The 21207-nt window shown below is 42.0% G+C and overlaps 1 protein-coding gene across 2 annotated transcripts in view; it reads left to right on the top strand.

Moving 5' to 3' along the window:
- LOC140997667 (glutamate receptor-interacting protein 2-like) overlaps positions 1 to 21207 on the top strand; it is a 273676-nt gene that overhangs the window by 210559 nt on the left and 41910 nt on the right. For both annotated transcript variants that reach the window (XM_073467633.1, XM_073467634.1), the window contains exon 2: positions 17365 to 17442. In XM_073467633.1, the coding sequence (XP_073323734.1) occupies positions 17365 to 17442 (78 nt within the window). The remainder of the gene's footprint in view (positions 1 to 17364; positions 17443 to 21207) is intronic.

Below are 21207 nucleotides of genomic sequence, written 5' to 3'. Positions count from 1 at the left end.
CAGTCAGGACTAGCAAATACGACATGAGCACAGGGCTGGTTTTTACTCTCTTCCTTTATAATATACTGTAATGTAATAGAGTTAGAGAGATGCATCAGGGGTATTAATAAGGTGAGCAGCATCCTATTTCATGCACCGATGAGCATAGTGGGAGCTATATTCTCTGCAATGGCCTCAGAGACTAACTAAGCTGATAGCAGTGCTGGGGAATGTGCTAAAAAGTCAGAAAGCTGCTTTTAAATCTTTTGGTTTAATGTAGACAGACACTATGGAGGTCTCACATTTCACTGCACGCTTTGTTAAACTACCTCCGCTCTTTTGGCTCCATCCTCAAGAGGGATTAATTGGAAAAGTCAAGCGGTTATAAGAAAGTGTTGGAGAAACAGCAGGTTAGAGACATTTTAAAGTGATTCTGTTGCAGTGTCTTAAATTCCTTCCTTGCTGGTGGTTTTCTCTAGAAAATAACTAAATATACTGACAAATTTCTCATTATTTCTTGTGTCGTCTGCATTGTTTTTCTCGAATTGATTTCATCTTGAAGAAATGAGTGCATGAAATACTAACACAGGAGGAAAGAGATGGAGAATAAATGAATGATGAGGGGGTTTATCCCCCGGCCTTGGCTTTCTGCCGACTGCTCGCGTTGATCCACTTCATTTTCTGAGCATTACCGAGCTGACCGCTCTGAGAATTTAATAGCGACTGTTGTGAGGCAGCCAGTGTGCTGGATGTTATCATCAGCTGTGCATGACGCGTGCAGTTTCTCTCTGCTGTTCCCTGCAAACTGCGTTTTTTGCTCAGCATGTTGGAGCCATAATCCTGCAGGAGGGAGTCTGAGAGCGTGACGGCGATGCTGCAAAACAGCAAAAAACAAGAACTTGCTGAACATTTTCACACCTGCTGTACGTGCACACACTGATTACATGTCATAGTTGTAGGTTGCACTTGAATATTTCGAAAACAATACGTGTCTCTGCATTTCATTTGACTCGCCTCTCAGCTCCTCCCTCTGTCATTTACATTTCAAGGCGTTCAGATAACCTCAGGCAGCGTACGGTACATCATGGCAGAGCTGATGGAGACCAGATCATGTGACTGTCTGTCTCACCACTTACCTCTCATTTTTATCTCTCATCTCGTCGTCTCCCTTCGCCGGCCCTCTGCTGAACCTTGTCAACGGAGTTAACTGAGCGTCATGTCGGATCCGCGGCGGAGACGTGTTAGTAGAGAGAAACTAAAATGTAACTTCAAAGGAGGTTTTGATGTTCATGTTTTTTTTTCCTGCCCTGCACCTGACAAGCTGTTTTCTCCTCATGCCGGCTTCTCTTCAGCTGTGAGCCGTTTTCATTTCTTCCTTTTGTTTGTTCGTGTTTTTAGGGAGGTTTGCCTCCTCTTATGGAGGATTTAGTGACACATTGTGTGTCAAACAGTTAGGAATCAAAACACATGCGCAATAAAATGCAAGGCTCAACTGCAGCTACCAGGTGGGTCTTTACTCGGAGCAATTTGAGCAAAAGCTTTCATAGTTTCTGGTTCAGGAAGTAGTGTCCTATATGTAGAGAGGCGGAGGGAGTGAAGGTCGGCGTGGTCGATGAGTATTTAGTTCATTAGACCTTCATGCAGGGGACCAGAGTTCATGAAGTGGCAAAAAGCTTCAAATCTGGTTTTTCCTTTAACCCCTCTTCCACATTTCTGTTGTTTTTACCACATTGAGAGTGCAGGTGCAGTCTGTCAGCCACCTGCAGATGCATTCTGGGACATGGGGGTCAGTGACGGTATCTCGCTGTAACCTTCTCCCCAATCTGCAGCATACACACCACGTCGTAGGTTCACAACACGTTCTCACTCCCAACTCGTCAAATACAGCAGCCTGGTCCGTGGCCTCAAGCTTCAAGTGATGCCGCTCTACCTGCCCCTCTACTGTCCATTCTGCACTATGGGGTCAAGTAAGCAATAATTTGTAATATGCAACGTCTGGTTAGACTTTTAAAATAATGCCTGCTGACAAACTGTTTACATAGTATGTATTTTGGACTGTTATAACATTGTCAAACAGTCACAGTTTGGTTAGGTTTAGGAAAACATCACCGCACTCAGTCAATAAGCTTATCCGTAAAGTTAGTTATGAGGGTAAATATGTCACATACATTACGCAAATTATGTCATCACGTACGTAATTTCAAAATAATTGCTCTTGACTACTTTGTGGATGCAAACCCCAGTCTCCAGGGGAATGTCCTGATGTGTATGACCCATTCAACACACCCCAACCACTTCCTGACTTTCCCGCTCTTTATATTCAAGAAATGAAAGAGGGCTAGAGCAGTAACTGCAGCGTCAAACTGTGAAGTGTACAGCCACCGACCAGTCTGCTGTATTTTTAACCAACCGGGAGGTTCCACAATTATCAAAAAATCAACCAACTATGTAGCTTGAAATGAACTTAAATGCAGCTCGTACAGTTCATTCAGTGCCACAGATCTGCAGAGACTGTCGACTGCACTAACGCACAAATCCACATGGCTGTAATCTGTCAGTAGCAAAGACAGAGGTGGAAGGATGTTAGTATATAATATTCCTCATTGGCACGTTTATGGGAAATGCAGTCTTAACAGAATATGTAATAGATTTTAAGAAGCTAGAATCAGTCTTTAACAAACACTAGTTTCGTGTCCATCCTCAGACGGATCGTCCTCCAGCGAGCGAGCTCTGTGTGCCACCAGTTTCAGGAAGTTTTACACAGATAAAGTTTTAGCGCTCTGAGTGGAAAAAAAAGAAAGAGAGTGGATTCATAGAGGGAGAAAAAAAGAAAAAAGATGAGATCATTAGAGCTAAAGCGGCGGTGACACCCCTCTTCAACTCCCCCCTCTCACCCCGTTGCCCACCTATCCATACAGGCTGCAATTAACCACAACAGAGAAGCCATTAACCGTCCTAATTACTGCGAGTTCCTTCCATAGCCGCTCTATATGTGTGGGTGAGAGATAGCTCTGTGTGTGTGTGTATGTTGACGGCTAAGAGGATGTTTAAAAAATGTGCAAGGGGTGACAGAGTTTGTGTGTGTGTGTGTGTGTGTGTGTGTGTGTGTGTGTGTGTGTGTGTGTGTGTGTGTTCTGTATGAAAACTGTGCAAATCCTGTATTTAGTTTTTCATGTGTTTTTTTTGCCGGTCTGCGGTTTATTTGCTCAGCGGGTGTGAAGGGGGGATATTCAGTTTGTGTGTGTGTGTGTGTGTGAGCGAGGCTGTGTGTGTGTTAACTACAGTCGCACTGTGCCAGCGTTGTCGCGGACAATAGCTAATTACACATCTTCATCGCCTTCAGCATCATAATAACCGCAATCAGACAGCCTGGCATTTAGTAACTCAGAGCTTCTGTGTTTGTGCGTCTTCGTTCGTATGTGTGTGTCCGTATACGTCACACACACACACACACACACACACTTTCTCTCTCTCTCTCTCTGAATCACAAACACACCTCTATTACATAGTCTTTCAAGTGTAATGATGGAGAGAGCTCTTAGCTATAAAACCTGCCCTAAAATATATGCTCTCTCTCCATCACACACACACAAAGACGGACAAATACACAAACACAAATACACTAGCAGTACCTTTTGCTGTGCACTGTGTGTGACCAACATGTGTTCATAAATGAAAAGACAAGGTAGGTATTTTGTTTTATGATTCCAGCGAGCCTTTTCTGATCCGGCATGGTTACAGAGTTGGTTGAAGAAATTGAGAAATTAAGGAAAACGTGCATCGTATGTAAAAAAAATGTATATCAACAGTAAACATGTTGTTTGAAAGGCAGATACAAACTGGTGAACAACTAAAAGGCCATTTCTGAGTTGAAAATCTTAAATCTATCCCATGAAAAGACCAGAACCAACACTGTGTCTCTCAAAATGTTAAATCTTCCCCACAGAGTCTGTGGCTTCAATCTCCAAATACATTTGTTCCTACTCAAAACGTAAACCCTTTTAAATGACTCACAAATGTTCACCTATTGGTTTTATAGAAGTCATTTCCTCAGACAGCAGAGCTCTCTAGTTCTTCCTCAAAAATGAGTCGATAGTGTTTTTTGGTGGATGTGAGATTGAGTCAAAATGATCTACAGTGTTTATGCTCATGATGAAGGAACATGCCATTCAGTACGACAACAACAGCGTGACTCACTGAAGCGCTTCTGTTCGTGTTTAGACAACAATGGGCACAAGAGAATAAGGATGGATGTATTATACTTGATGATAGGATCAGTTCATTGTTGGTTCGATCTGTTTGTGGGCTTTGTTAACAGGAATGAAAATATAGAATATAACCAGACTTGTGCTTCAACTCCTGCTGCAGAGATGACTCCACCCTTCCCTCAGTTTCAAAACTCTATTTTGGTAAGTATAGGCGACTAAAAGCTCATGGTTCAGGTTATAGACAAAGATTGCGAGAAGTGAAATGCAGTATCTGATATCAGAGTCACTTGAGAATAACAACCCAACTGCCGGAATAAATGTCAGCCAAATGCTTTTCTGCCAAACCACACAAGTTAAAAACACATTTCTTAATGCTGCAACTTCCCGTTTAGGCTGAATTTTCTTTTTCTCTGCTCGGGTTAGATTTACACGCAAAAGCCAATAAAGCATAATGGCTTGGCTTAAAATAACTGTGTTGGCTGTAATGCTCACGGATGGAGATGGTTCAACCTCTGGTGAAAAACGGAAATGTCTGCAGGTCTCACCCTGTGGTGACGGCACTAAAACAAATGGAAACGTCTCTAGGTAATCCTTAAAAAATATCCAGATGTGTGACACGAACTGCTGGTTTCCTGTTTGGCGTCCTTGGTGGCTTGTAATGATGCCACCACCGTCCTCCTCCACCTGCGGGTGCGACAGGTGGCTGATAAGCACATAATGTGAGGGTGACATGCAGCGTTTTGTACAAATGTCAACGTCGGACGAAGGTGACTAGTGGAGTTATTACAGTGCAATAACTTCAGTCAACACAGTTTCTGTACGACCACACTAGGATCCTTGTCAGGAAAACATGAGTATAAGTTGTTTTAAGCTTCCAAATTAAGAGCCAGTGTGATCTCTCTCTACGGCATCCAATCGATGCACAAGAAATAATGGAAGCTTTATAGAGACTGTGAGTTGACAATTTATGTTACATCATTGTGAAAAGGGTTTATATTTCCATCCAGTTAAACTGAGTTATTGTTGCATAAAGCGCTACAATGCCACGGGAAAGTTTCCTGAAGCTGCTGATTGATAATATAAAGTATAAATCGACACCTTTCTTGAGAAGATAATGCTCGTTTTTTAAAATCAGAGGGTTTTTTTCACAGCGATTGTTCTGCCGGGCCGTCTGTATTGTAGCTGTTGAATGAACAGGTGCTTTCTGTTTTTATCTGAAACACTTCAGCAGCAACGCTCGCTCAGTTGTATTGTGACGCCTACCTGGTGGTTCGCTGAATAGTCGGTTGATTATAATGTGAGCGTCGGCTTAAATGCCTTATTCAAGAAAATGAAATAGGCTGAGTGCGTTGCTTCATTCAATTCAAACTCCTTTCAGTGGCATCTTGTGTTTCTCTCTTCATGTGCCCTGATAAGCCTCGCTGAGTATTGCTGCTCTTTATTTTCAGCAGCAGCTTCACTTTTAATACAGACGTCAGTACCTGGCAGCTGCCCAGGACAAATACAGCGCACTCCTGTAGTCTCAGCTCATTCAAGACTATGATTCATATTAACTCAGACAACAAAATATCATAATGGGGCAGCATTATTATGCTAATATTCACTATTATGTGGAGCGCTGGTACCTTCTGGACATTCATTTGTTGCAGCCTTGCAAACACATTACCGTTCTGAGGTTTTCATTAAGTGTTGTCTCCGCTCACAATAAGACACATTTTTATATCATCTGGGTCATATTAAATCTTGTCCAAGTCATGATTTGCCCACAGATGAATCACACTTTCATATCCCTGCCCAGACAGAAGGGGATGTGTGCTGCTGTAGTGATAAAAATGCATCAGTGTTTTGTTGCTGCAGATGAAACCCGGGGGACAAACTGAAAAGGTGCGCTTAGTTTATAAGTGCAGTTTTTTAAATCCTTTTGTGTCCTCGCTTCAAAATGTTTTAATATCCTGCGTTCAAAAAGCAGCAATGTTTCCCTCTTTCTCTGTATTTTCTTCCAAGATAGCTTAAAATGCACTCATGGGTTCCTGAACTCAGAAATAGAAATCACAAATAATAATGAAGCTTCTGCAATTTGAGTCTTTTAATCAAATCCTTCTGTGTGCCAAACTGAAAAACTCATTCACGGTCACAGTCATTCTTAGTTGTTGTTTTTAACAGCCATTTTATTGATTTAAGTAGTAGTAATAGCTTGTTTTCAATCATAAGAGCTTTAACACCCTTACAAATGAAAAAAGACATTGAATTCTCAATTGTAACAGCAGTTTTATTGCTGATTGATAGCAGCAGCATAATAAACATTATATACTGTACATACAGAAACTGAAATACTGAACATATCTTAAAGAAACAAACATATTGCACTGACTTAACATCTTGACCTGAATCTAAATCATAAGCATCTGAGGAGTATGTTGAAAGGACTCCGGGTCTTTTTAGAAAACTATCCCAAGCCTTTCCTCTAAGTGCTGTATCGTAGACAACTGGACTTCTCTCATCCAAGAGGCTTCTTCAGTTCTGACTAACTGGAGGGGAGTTGCAGGCTTTTAAACTCTGTGTGGGAGTGTCCTTACAGAGTCGTCAGGGCCACTTGTGGGTTGTTGACTTAACCGGCCTTCATGTGGGTTGCTAGGGCTAGGTGAGCCCAGGTTGTGAAGGGTTGTTAAGCTGTCTGGGGAGGGAACTCAGTACAGCATTGTAGGTGGGTGATGAGTAATGTCGTAGGCCACCCTCAGTCTGACGTCTTCAAGAAACTGAAACAAGTCCAGTTGCCTACGATACAGCACCATGATCTGGATGACTGAGAGCCTGCATCGACATATCACAAATCTTTTCTCTCACATTTACAAACGGGTTAAGTCAGTTATCAGCAAGCCTGTTCCAACAGACTGACACTTTTTTGTTTTCAGATGCAGGATACTTTTTCCCCCCAACAGCTCAATAGATCGCCAATAGTCAATAGTCTGACCCTGAGCAGAACCTGTGGATCCACTCTGTTTACAGACTTAATCACAACCCAATCACTAGAGTAAACGTTAGCTAAGTTCACAGCTAAATTTAGTTTGGCTTAAAATACCTGTTTTGGTCGCCACAGAAACATCTGGAGATGGTCTGCCTCTCCATGAAAAACACCTGGTTTTTGATGCCAATAAAACGACTGAAAAAATCCTCACAGACTCAAACTGCTGTCGCCTGTTTGGCGGCGTTGTAGCTTGTAATAACGCCACTTCAGACTCCTCCACCTCCTGATGTGAAAGTCTGCTAATATATAATATCCCACATCTGGTTCAAATGTCAACATTGGACGTATCTGTGATAACATTATATCCTGGCGACTGGGCTGACACTCATCAACGTCGGTAGCTAGTAGCAGATTCAAAAGGTCATATTCAGTCAAGTATAAATGTGCTGTTCTTACATATGTTTATGTTGTGTGAATGTTTTGGCACCAAAACTGTGTTTATAGGAGCGTGAAGATGGCTCAGAAATCGCTTACAAAAACCAACAGGCTCTTAGATGCCAATTAAAATCCCTGTTTTGTACTTTAAATCTACCTCTCTTCACTTTTTTTGTAGATTACCTCCATTACATAGAAGATTTGAAACCCAAATGGTCCAAACCCGACCCATACTCGATGGGCCCTGACAACATTACAGGCTTTTTTGTTGTTGTTGTTGTTGTTGTTGTTATAGTATGTTTCCGGGTCAATCTAAGGTAGAGGAGCTCAGCCGTGAACTCAATTTTGAGTGGCCTCATTTTGAAGAGTCTAGTGGCTACAGTGACTCCACTGTGGTCAACACACACAGCTTGTCCAATTTCATGTTCCCAAACACACACACACGCTAATCTAGAGTGGCACTGCCTTAGCCTCACTATGTTTGAGCTGTGTGTGTGTGTGCGTGTGTGTGTGTGTGTGTGTGACATCCTGAAATAATGAGGTAAAACTTTGATCATAATGCAGGTCCGCCCACACATCCACATCCCTGTCACATAAGGAGAAATCACTTCAGCGTTCTGTATTTAATGTGTGTGTTCGTGTGTGTGTACGCCCGTGGTTGAGTTGTGTGTTGCTTCTGATAAAATGCCTGTCGGTGATTATTTTATGTGCTGTGAATATAAGATGCACCACAAGCTGCGTCAGTGTGTGGATGCAGGCAACATGTATAAATCGGCTGTGTGTGCGTTGTGTTTGTCTATAATATGCACATCTTTTTGTGTATGTAAACGAAGAACTCACACAGTCCTGATAGATAATGGAAGTTCACGAAGGCTGCAACGAGCACAGCGGTGCCCTCTGGCAAAGTGTGTGTGTTTGTGTGTTTGTGAAAGAGACTGACGGATAAAGAGGAACAGAGATTGTGTGTTTGAATGTATTTGTGTAATTATGTGATGTTGCCCTGAGTGTCTGTCAGAGCGTGCTCCTGTGTGTCTTCTGTGTTTAGTTTATGTGTGAACTTGTGTGTGTGTGTTTGTGTGTACAGCTGTAGACCGCCCGGAGCGCCGTCTCTCTCTCTCTCTCTGTCTGGCTGTCTGGTCCGTTGCCTGTCTCGTAGATTTTCTGGTTGACCTTGAGGCAAAATGTATGATCACTTGATGCGTATGCACGTCAGTGTTTACGCAGTGTGTGTGTTAATAGAGTCGGTGGTAGCTCCAGAGGACGTGAAGAGGAACCATATTAAAATATTTTATTGACAAAGGGATGCTTCAACTTTTGTGGAATATAGGCAGCTCGTCAGGAGTTATATGAGGATATCAGTAATTATTCTATCTCCGTTTAAAAAATAATTAGGCCCAGATAGTTAGCCTGCAGTAGCTTAGCATGAGAACTAAATTCAGAATCAGACACCGTTAGCTTAAAAGGAATACATCTTGAGACAGTTCAAAAAAGTGTTTTTTGTCTTTGTTAGCTCGCAAGTAACTCATGAGTACATTGGAAAATCTCATTTATTTTGAGATATAAAAGTATACAAAACCTTCTGAAAAAAGACCGCTGATGGTCAGTATTTAGCTTTATCGCTCGGGTAGCTAATGTATTTTAGGATAATTTTTTGTTACACTCATTGCACATGACCCACAGTCTTTGACAAGGCTAGGCAAATATAATACTGAAGTTAGCAAGAATGGCAGAGAGAGTGCAGCTAACTTTTCCCAATACGAACCTGCTAGCTTGACAGCAGTGACTGCAGACATGTTCTTTGTGTGCGTTCATTATGATCATGTTTGTGAATAAGATGTGAAGGTATGTGGTTAGCGGTGACAACGCTCCGTGTCCTTGGAGGGAGCCTGAAGACCAAAATATTTTGGGGGTCGGATACAAAATCTAGCCTATTGGTCTCTCCAGCAATAACTTGAAGGTTAAAGCCGAATGTTTTCTAATTCTACACGTGTTCGATTTGCAAAAATGACAGAATAGCATGGGAGTTGTACCGTTGTTGGAGATAGGCTAGCTGAATTACCTTTGGTTGTTGGTTGTTGGGTAAACATCATGGAGCTACATTGATAGTGAATTTACAAGAGTTATATTCATGTCAGTCTTCTCATGTAACTCTCATTAGGCAAGCAAACAAAGCATATTTGCATATATCACAGAAAAATCCAGTAGGAAACCTGTTCACGTATATATTTAGGTGCTATAGCAAAAGATTCAGGTCATCTGTTGTGAGCACACCGAGGTTTAAGTGTTCTCTTGAGATGATAATCTGCCAAACCATCTGTGATGTAATATTATTCTGTATGTTTCAGCAGCACACAGGTGGTGATGGTGGTGTTGCTGTTACTCTCACGTCTGCCACAGGTGGCCTCTTTTCACAACGTATTCCTGTTTATTTGGGCGCCATGCTTTTGAAGAGGGTTCGTTTGTTCTTTGCTCTGCAGTCAGCTGAGCTCAGTGTCGCCTCAATGTGTTGCTGGGTGTGAAAAATAACCAAGGAAAACCTCTGGTACTTCTCTATTAGCTTTCTAATTTGCTGTCCTGACAAAATACTCCCAGGTGGTTTCACACCAATTCACACCTTGATTAGTGTGAACATGATCACTGCTACTGTATGTGAGTCAGATCTGAAGTCACCAAGACATTTAGGTTAAAACTTGAGGAAATTGGATCAACAAGTCAGGTATTCCCGGTCTTTCATGTAACATCACAGTGTGTGTTGTGGGATTTCGGCCTCGCTTGACCATTCAGGAGTGATGAAGAAAACTCGACACACTGACGACTTAAGTTGAAGTAGTTTATACAAACTCAATCAAGGAGGACCAACATAACAACACATCTGTGTGCAGTGTAATGCCAACCATCCTACGAGTTTACATAAACGACAGCCTCGGTTTGTCAGAGATCCGTTTTGCAAGCATATCTACAGCTGCTTCCAACTGCTAAGACCATGAGAGATATAAACTCATAGATCAAGAGGTCACGACGCCCTCATCCATACATCATCGGGCCTGGTCTCCTCTTATCCTGTGGGGCCTCGCAGATTGTTCTCCCACAGTGTGAAGCACTCAGAGAGGTTCCCCACCAGAACACATTAAACCTACAGAAACATTTTGTTGTGCTGTTTTGGTGAAGTGGACCCTAAAAACTGCTCCAGGATCATGAAGAGGCAGCGAGGGAGCTTCAATCGCATCTCTTTCAGTCTCAGGTGTCGGCAGCTCAGCCTCATCATCAGCAGCCTCCACCGAAGACAAAGACATTGCGCGTGTTATTACTGTATACGTAATGTTTTGTGTGTGTGAGGGTTCGGTGAAAGCTTGAGGGAATCCTCCGAGATGCTACAGAGCGGTGTCTGTTAGCATTCGCTTCACGCATGCATGCACATACATAGACAGAGATACGCTCGAACACACAGCTACACACACACACACACACAAGCCTCGCAGGTGTTTTTGTATAAAGCTTGATGTTTTAAATCTGACCGGTGTTTTTTTTTTTTCACCTACAACCCTGTAAAACAAGCAGGAGACACTGCACCTGTAGTTTGTGCTTCAGCTGCTGCATATGTGCGGAGATAAATTCTGTTCTGTAAACTAACTTTGGCTCCTTTTACAGAGAGGAATTATGGATGTAAGATGGAAGTAGCGATCTTAACTATGTGCCTAACCTTAAATGAATCTTAGATGAACCAATTCATTTAAAAAAAAAAAAGACGGAGACAAACAGAAATTAAATCAAGTCGATGCAAATATTTACTGCAGTTATTGCAACATTTGTCTCAATGGCAGCTACTTTCTGCTTCTGTTTCTTCTCTCACTCGTCATTTTATTCATTTATTTTCAGGGGAAAGGTCGTTTAACTTTGGGATGGTACAGAAATCAATGTGTCTTTTTGGGGCGCTTTGATTTGCCCGTTCGTGCAGCAGTGAGTGAGCCTTAAGCTTTTCAAGTGCAACCATTTGGAATCACACAGTATATTATTGGCTTTTTAATGGCTGCATTTTGGGTATATTATCTGAAATAGCCTCTGATAGTCAGTGTGGGCAGAGTAATACTGACAGATTTTCTGGTTTTCAGAAAATGTAACCATTATTTTAAAAGCAAAGGGAAATTTAAAAATCAGGAAGCGCTGTGCGGCACAGACGATGGATTTAGATGGTGCTATAGCCTCACCAAAATATAACCAAGATGAATCTGCTTTATAGCGAGATCACCATCCCTCTGGCAGTGCTGTTAGCGTTGTTAGCTATCCGGCAGCCAAAGGAAGGAACTGGCTGGAAAATTCTGTCACTATAGATACAACTTAGAGACATTTCCTACAGTCTGTGTGTTGCTTTTGTCACGATGTGTGAGGTGGTTGGTTCCTACAATTTCTCAGTCGGTTTTCCGGGTTTGCCACAGTTGTCTGTCGTCTGTTCCTGCGTGCACAAACATATAAACACAGCAGTGTTCAGCAGGTAGCGTGATACGCCGCAGCAAAGCCAGGGAAGAAGAAGAAGAAGAATGCACGAGAGTAATCATCCATGTAAACCATTCTGGGTTTATAATACTTGCAAGAATCGGTCTTGTAAATGTTTTATGAGGAAGGAAGTGCCCTCGACACTTTTGTGAGAACTCAAGGATACACATGATGCATTTTAATGAGCAACACTGAATGTAAATATAACTTTTTGTTTGCTTACAATAAAACTCAACAGGATTTTTCAAAATAAAACATGTATAGTGCTGAACAGCAGGCATTTAAAAGACATCACAGTCAGTAACTGCTGTTAGATTCTTGCTAATGAACCTGAACCTTGATTTTTTTATATATATAATGTGCTGATGACAGCCATCCTTTTCGTCTGTCATCCCACCTCTCACATGTTCAAGTCATTACAGTCTCTGCATGAAGAGATGCTCTTGCTGTAAGCATCATGCCCCTGCCTCTGCTGCAGGTGGAAAATCTGGCCTGATGCCTCGTCTATAACTCAACCTGTTCAGTAAGCTGACAGCGCCAGCAGTCATTAGCCTAATCACATTCAAATTATTCACCGGGAGACGCTAATTTATCAGGCAGAGTTGGAGAAGAGGCTGCGGAAAGAAGAGGCCTTAAAAAAGAAAAATGTGTCGGAGCGAAGCTGACGTGTGCGTCCATTCAAAAGGACTATTGGTGCTTCCAGATCGTGTGCTGTGCTTCCAAATGCCTGTTGTGACAGATATTGTTTGCGGTGTGCTGATACCTCGGACGCCAAAAAACCTCTGGCACGGGACATGTGTGTGTGTTCGGAGGACTGAGCTGAGGATTCATATCGCTGGGAGGGAAGAGTTGTGACTAAAACAGTTTGTCTTACATCCAGTCACAGAGACAGAGACGGCCGAAAGTCTTCTTTATGTCGCACTGTGTGTTGTGTTGTGTGTGTTACTGTTTATATAACAGTGCACGCAGGGCTTGTATCACGTATTCATGTGTGTTTTGTGTGCCTGTGCTCACGCAGGTATACATTTGGCCTAAATCCTTTTTGGGTATGCATCACTCACAGCTGCCAGAGGCTGTGCGTGTTTGTTTTTATGCATGTGTTTCTGTTTATGTGTGTGTGTGTGTGTATGTGTGTGTGTGTGTGTGTGTGTTGATGAGCAGCCCTCTGGGGTCCATTATGCCTGTGACAGCCCCACAGCGGGGGAAAGCAGCCAGCCAGATAACTTATGAAAGCGATTTAAAGCGAAATTGAATCCACAAGTTATGAATTATTAAACTTATTACACCTCTGTGAAGATCGCTAAACTCCGGAGCACAACAACAATGGCCTCCTTTTCCGCTGTCACTGCTGGGAAGAGAACTGATTTCTAAGCATTACCAGTGGGGAAAGTGCTGCATATTTCAAAAGGTGTTAGATGGCAGGGAAATGTGTCACGTATGGAAATTATCACAGGGGGAAACACTTTAAAAATTGGGGCTGTTGGAAGGTGGGGAGCTACTTGTTGTACGGAAATACTTTACAAAGTGACGTTTGTTTGGTTATTTCATGTAACTTCACTGTCTTCAAGTAAGGAAGAACTTCAGAGGCCTGACGAAGGAAAATATTACATCTTTATGACCTGACTTTGAAATCAGGAGGTGGATGTGGGTCTGTCAAGCCAGTGACCACCGTTCAAGACTATGTTTCAACATTTGTAAGAGAGAAACCAGTGGCTATTTTTGAAGATGGACCGTGGCGTTTTGACGTTTATAAGCATGACATCAGTGGATATTTTTAAGGAGACCTGGAGAAGATTTGCAGGTGTGTTTGTGGCGACATCACCGGGTGTTTTTAATGAGATCTCGGGACATCTCATCTCAACCCGAAACATGATCTTTTCCCAGCCCTCACTAAGTGTTTTTTGTGGCTACACCAAACCAGACTGCTAACAGGCTTGTGCTACCTCGTAGGCCACGTTCAGAAAGTACTGAAGAGTTGAAATAAGGCAGCAGCCGACTTTATCTTCAATTAATTGTAGTCCCAATGGTTTCTAAATATCCAGGAGTCGCTGCTTGTAATCTCTCGTGGAAAAAAAGAATAGAAAGGCGAGAAAAAGGCGAGCAGAAGCGAGAGCAAGTGTCTGCACCCGAGCAGATGGCGAGATGACATCCTGTACATCTAACATACAACACATTCACTCAACCTGCATTTTTTCACAGTGACTGAATGAGTTTGCACCCACAATTTAGATTGTGAAAAAAAGCTGCAAGGTGACATTATTGACCACTGAGCCACCGTTTGTTTTTTTAATTATAGAAAAATTAAGCTCAGTGACAGAATCATGAAATACTTTTCACACACAGGAGATTGAGTCAAAACTAGAATAAAACAAATGAAACTATTGCGGTGCTTTTGATAAAGTGAAACTGAGACTTGAAGGCAGGCTGAAGGAACAAAGTGACTGTAATTTAAAGGAGAATTAAAACCACAATGTCGGAGATTTTGCAGGACACTCTGCATTTTGAAAATCCTTTCTGACTTCTCCACTCTGTTGATGGTAGTAAGCTGCTTTAAAAATGCTGCTTTAGGTGCTGAAAAACAGTTTAAAAAACCCTATTTATTCTGCAAGTTTAGCAGAGACATTTATGTTTAAGCCGTGGCGTAATTGTTCCCGATTATAATGCAACTTAATGACACTTCTGGGGTAGTTTGAGAATTGGTTTATAAATCGTTAAAGTTCTCCCACCCCTCTGATGGAGCAGAGGTTGTTAAGTAGGACACATCCTCTTCCCTCAGAGCCACAACAACAACAGCCTCAGCGCCGCTGCTGCTGTCAAACCGAGTTAAAGAGAGCGGGTGGCAGCAAAACACTTAATATCCGACATATATCATAGATGAGACTGTAAAATATGTACAATACAATCAGAAAGTGCTCACAACTCCTTTAATAACTAAAATGTTGAACTTGTTCAGAAAATAAAGTGATTCTTCACCCGAAATCTGTTCAAGATTCAAGTTTTACATCATGCCAGTCACCAGAATAAATGTTCGCAACACACTTTGCTTGTGGTCTAGTTAGGTTATGGCCCGAAAACTACTTGGTTTGAGTTTGAGAAAGATCAAGTGTTGGCTTTAAAATTCCTGTTTTTGTCGCCACAAACACACACAGCTAGAAATTGTCACGATATCCCCTTAAAAATACCCAGTAGTGTCACCCTTACAAATGTTGAAACACAGTCTTGGCATTTCCAGAAGTGTTAACTAGGCTGGTTTATTGTCAGGCTGGTTTATTGTGTGCAATCGTGTAGGCAGAGAAAGTAACTATATTTCATTGCAGCACCTGTTCGCTAAATTGAAATTTGTAATGGAGCTACAGTCCTGCTACTGGATAGCATTTTCTTTCAGGTGATTCACAACCATTACAGTTGTGCACAAAGATCTTCTGTTATTGACGAAGTTAATGTGCACAAAATATTTAGTTTTGTTTCTAAAAGAGTAAGCTACTAAACTGTTTGCATGGCTAATAAGAATGACTCTCTGCCTCTCCAAATTGCCCTTGATTGATTGATGGATGAACTGATTTGCTGGTTGACGGATGATTGATTGGATGTTAATTTAATCTTCAGTTTGAAAGTGATGACTTCTCGCAGGACTCCAGCCTGTGCAGTTCGGAGATCTGAATTTATAACCGATCAAATATTAAAATCCTCACACGTCTCTGGCAGAACGACTCTGGCAGAGACCATAAAACAGGACATCTGTTCCCCCCTGTGACATATAACAAAGATGGCCTCTGTTTCAATGTCCAAGCAGGGAGGAGACCAACTTCATCAACTCTTTATTGAATGGCCTTCCTGTTTTTTCACCAATGCATCCAACTATAGTTACAGAGGCTGACTGTGCAGGTACACGGAAAATCTTCCTTCTATGTAATCGTCTTACAAGCTTGTGAAAGTACAAAAAAATGGAAGCAATTGCACCTGCGATCGTGCTAAGCAGATTATATGTGAGCGAGGTTTTTCCAAGTATTTGCAGAGCATCTTTTGTACAATTCCTGCAAATTTTACACTTGTCAGAGACGAAACGCCCCTGAAAATTGCATGTAGAGAGCATTTTGCAGCTCTTCAGGCAGAGAGTCCCACTGTGACTGCATCTGCTCAGTGAAAAAGGGAAACTTGGCTCTCTAATTTCATGCTCATCTCCACGTTGTCAGACTTGGATCAGCTTTCAACAAACAAACACATTGTCGCACTTTGTCGGCTCGAAATGCGTTCGTGTTAACGTGTCAGACGAGAGGAAATCATGACCGGTAGACTGCACTGTGTGAAACTTCACGGGCTCCATTGAGGATTTCTGGGTGTTTGTTTCATGTCGTTCCGACCTGTATTTGTTCACTCTTCATCAAAATGTTGTTGACTGATGCCGCCATCCGTACGTGGCACGTGGTTATCTGTGAAAGAAAAGTACATGGAAGTACAAAAAGCTTTTGGAAGCTGGCAGGATATTTTAACTTTTAATGACCAATGGTGCAGTATCTTGAAAAACTGACGCCACAAAAAGCCAGTATACCTTTACTCTTGACCAAATCAGCCTACGGCAAATCACAAATCACGAAAGGAACTGATTTCTAAAAAGGATTTTTGAAGTTTTGAGAACGGTGTTTTGTGTTCTGTGTCTCTTTCATGGTCCGCAGCCAAAACACAGCGCAGAGAGCAAAGCCGAGGAGCTCAGCTCGCAGTCAAATAAACTGACGATTAATAACATTTACTACGCTCATCACCACCTCCAGAGTGTGGGGGGGTGGAGGACTGTGGAGAATCATTGCAGCGAGATGAGATGTGATTCATGGGTTGAGGAGGGAGAAGAAATGCAGTCAGGGATAAGTGACTGGTGCCAGACACGAGTGGCTGCAGCAGGATCGCCGGGAGGAATCATTTCTGCATGCATTTTTTTTTAAGAGTTCAGAGGATGACATTTTTTACCGTTGAGGGGTTTTTGGGTGGAGAAGGTGACGGTCCAACACGCTCTGACAACTGTCCAGGTTGTGGAAGTTTCCAAAAAGTGAGCATTGAGTGTTGATGTTTTTGTGTATTTGGTGAAAAAGATCATTTTATACGACTTGAGACTAAAAAGTGAATATTATAATCTCGACATCTGCTCCTTCGAAGGTCTTCATTCAACAGACTTTGATCTGTAAATGTACTACTTGATGTTGTTTCGTCGCTGTTGAAATATTAAATTCAAAGTGAAAATATGAGGTTTATTGATCCCTCTAAAGCTTTATTGTGTCTGTCTGTTGTTTTCAGATGACGGGCCTTATGGAAAAACAAAGGATATCTCGGGACCAGAACACACCATGGCCTCGAGAAGACACAGTATACCAGGTATGTACAGCTTCTACCTTCGCTATCTGTCTTTATCACTTTCTATAATGCTCACAAAGCTACTGCAAACTGTCATCTAGACTCACTGAAGGGTTAAAGTGATCTCCTGTCGTATTTTGTTTGTAATGCAGACTTTAGTGACGATAGCGATTTGTTTAATGAGCTCGAGGCCTTCACAAAAAAAACAGCTTCACGCTGTCCAAACACTTTTCTGATTCTGATGTGCTCTGTGCGTGATGACAGGGTGACCTGATGGCACCAGACATCGTGTGAGAACAACAAGGCTGCAGGTTGTCTGTGAATACACTGGTGCCGTTTGTAGTCCTTAAACCCAGAAATCAGTTGGTATGTTTGCACATCCGGTTCCCTCGTCTCAGAGTACAACTCCACTCTTTAGATTTAGTTTTATTCTTCACATGCTCGATAATTTCAGTTCATTGTTTGAATGTTTTAAACTAAAATTCTGGCAAATGACCGCTTTAAACAGGAACTATGTCACATGAGGGGAGCGTGATTATTCCAAACTGGCTTTATCACCTCTGCCAGGGAGTTCATGTGGTTGGTTGATTTTGTTGGTTTGTCAGCAGGATTACACAAAAACTACTGAAGGGATTTCCATGAAATTTGGATGGCGGTTGGGTCTCCGCCATGAATAGACCCCATTAACTTTTTGTCAAAGTAATATTTTCCCACTTTGCTTAGCATTGCGAGAAGGTGTTTTTTTTTTTTTTTTTACATTTTCAGTAATCAGGGAATAATGCAGGTATATTTAGGTGGCTGGTATCTTTGAGTGGGCACAATTTGATGTGAGCTTAAATCATGGTTCAGCTGTTATGTTTCTTAAGATTAAAAATGATATGGGGCTATTGAGTTTCATATGGGAATAGACTTGGTGGAGGTATGCATTCTTTTTTTAAGTAGATATTTTGATTTTTTATTAAAAATCACCCTTTAATGCTAATTATATCAAGCACACATGGGAAAAGTTAGCTGACAGTATATCCTTAAAAATGTCAGATGTCAGAATGAAGATTTCTTTATCAAATAAGACATTTGTTTTGCTTTATTCTTTTATTTTGACCTTTTCTCTCATCACATTTTTCAAATCACTCGTTTCAGCTCACCTTCTGTATCTGGTTTTCTCTGGTCCTTCCTTATTATCACATTTGCCAAATCCCTCCATTGAGTTTTCCATCGTCTGTTTATTTCCTATTTTTGTTCCTGCTCCTTTTATACGTTTCCCCTCTTCTCTTATCAATCTGTTTTCATCCATTGCGCAGTTACATGACTCAGCTTAATGCTCACAGGTATACAGGTATTTGTCTCTTTCACCTCCCGCAGCCACATGATGATGAGACAGTAAAGATCAATGGATGTAAAATAAATGTCCCCAGCTTCCTGTCTGCTTAATAGAAACAGTTTCATGTGTTAGCCTTTTCTGTATTCCCTGAGCATCAAAAAATGAAGTGCTAGATAAAACTTTATGAATCCCGACACGGTCAGCTGCGCATCTGTGGATGGAAAAAACTCATTTTGTGATGATTCAGTTCAGACGATGTTCAACTGCATCAGACTACTATTTGTTAAAGCTTTAGTGCTTTTATGCAAATATGAACAGCACAGGGGCTAATGAATGAATGAGTGCCTTCCTGCAGATAATGTGTGTGTGTGTGTGTGTGTGTGTGTGTGTGTGTCTGTGTCTGTGTGTGTGTGTGTTGTAATACCCACCAGAGGTAACTGTGGTGTGAAGAAGCACCTCACTGATCCTCGGTGTTGCCTGAGGGATTTACCTAATCTAGCCATCTATCACCGAAAAGCTTCATCTCACCTGTGCGTGTGTGTGTGTGTGTGTGTGTGTGTGTGTGTGTGTGTGCGCGTGTGTGTGTGAAGGGAAGATATAGAGACAGATTGAGGGGCAGCTATATGCTCTACTCACTCAATGGTTCCTGTTGACATTGTGTGTGTGTGTGTGTGTGTGTGTGTGTGTGTGTGTGTGTGTGTGTGTGTGTGTGTGTGTGTGTGTGTGTAAATGATAATAATACAAATGCAGACAAATGGAGATACAGCTGCAGACGTTTCCTCAGAAAAAAAGCTCAGGAAAGTCACCGTGCACAACCTGCTCTGCACCAAACTGCAGACAGACACAGGTAGTAACTAGCTGGTGATAATATGGGAGCATTTAGCAGCTAAAGAGCCAGATATTCCCTTTGGGAGTTGGTAGAGAGGACAGTAGAGATCAGAAACAGAGCTAAAAAGAAAGTGAAGCCAATTTGCAAGTTTGCCATATCATCTTCAAAGATGACAACATGAGTTCACAGCTTGTTGTGAGGCTGCAGCAGCCAGCTAACTGAATGACCAGCCTGGCTCTGAATGACGTTAACAGAATCTGCCCACCAGCACCTCTAAAGCTCTAAAGACTTTTCCAAGACTGTTCAGCCTGGTCCCACTGTGACGGTGCTGTGATTGGCTGGTAGTACGATGCTGATGATTGGCTAGCACTTGTTGCCTTGAAACTGAAAATAGTTTGTCGGTGTCTGGTTTCACACAGGACACAAACCCTGGTCTCCTGGGCGAAAGTCCTGTGTTTGACGCCTGCTCCCACCTCTGTCCAACTTTGACTTTGTCATTCTTCATGCAAAACACTTTCTGCCAGAAAGCTTGCTGAGCACCAGCCAATTACAACTGGTCCTGAGTTAGCCAGCTGCTAGCAGTAGCTTAATACTTAATGCTTAACACTCATGCAAGTGATATTAATCTTCTCATCTGCCTCTCGACAAGGAAGCAAACCAAACTATAATCCTTTAACTTCTGAGTCAGATAACTGTGAACACCGCGATGGAGAAACTCGTCTTTTTTGCATGAACTTTTGTCATGAACTTCAAAGCGGCAGCACAATGAAGGTGAACTGAACTCTGCAGCTCCGCGGCGTCGCTCCCAAGTCAACCCATCGGGTTGTTTACCTCATCGAGCCTCGAGTCAGCCCGAGAACAGCTGCAGTTAATAGTTGCTAGGAAAGACCTTCCATCTAATTTATTTTTTTAATTCTTTATCGCAATGCTTTTGTTTCTAAAGTAGTTTAATTAAGTGTTAGGGGAATATAGCACCATACACTCGTTTTCTGTCCTGTTGAAATAAGTCAGACTGGTCCTTGATCTTCATCACGGTCCACAGAGAGTCTCCTTCAGCGGGTTCGGTGAAGGGTTGTAGTTTTACACAAGTTACAGATCGCTTCAAAGTACGTCGACTAGTCTCAGCTTCTGTGAGAAGATTTAGAGCATCACGGCCCAAATTACACTGCATTAATAATGGTTTTAAAAGGAATGTGTTGCACAGGCTCAATCTATCTGAAATATTCCTCAGGTTGCAAAGTTTAAATTGTGTTTAGTGTCACAGATTTCCATCGTGCATATTTTCAAACACATTATTTCTGACTGTAATGTGTCAGTGCGTAACCTGTTGTTACCCCCCTTGTTAGCAAAATGACTATACATCACCCTCGTTAACCCGCCATCCACCCTCTTCATCCTCTAGATGCAGAGCGAGTGCAGGGGCAGTTAACTGTGTTTATATTATAGTCTAGTCTGCCGGATGCATTGATCCTTTATCTGACCGGGGTTTGTGCAGCGCAGGATCTACGGCCTTGACCGCGGCTCTGAAATATCAGTAGTTGTAGTACATTGCTCCTTTTTCTCTCAGTCCCAGCCTTTTTGTCACTTTTGTCTTGGATCCATAGGCTACTATAGATGCTCAATTGTATACTATATA

This window comes from Pagrus major, chromosome 6, assembly GCF_040436345.1.
Source record: "Pagrus major chromosome 6, Pma_NU_1.0".
Lineage (NCBI taxonomy): Eukaryota > Metazoa > Chordata > Actinopteri > Spariformes > Sparidae > Pagrus > Pagrus major.
This window is presented reverse-complemented; position numbering and strand designations above follow the sequence as displayed.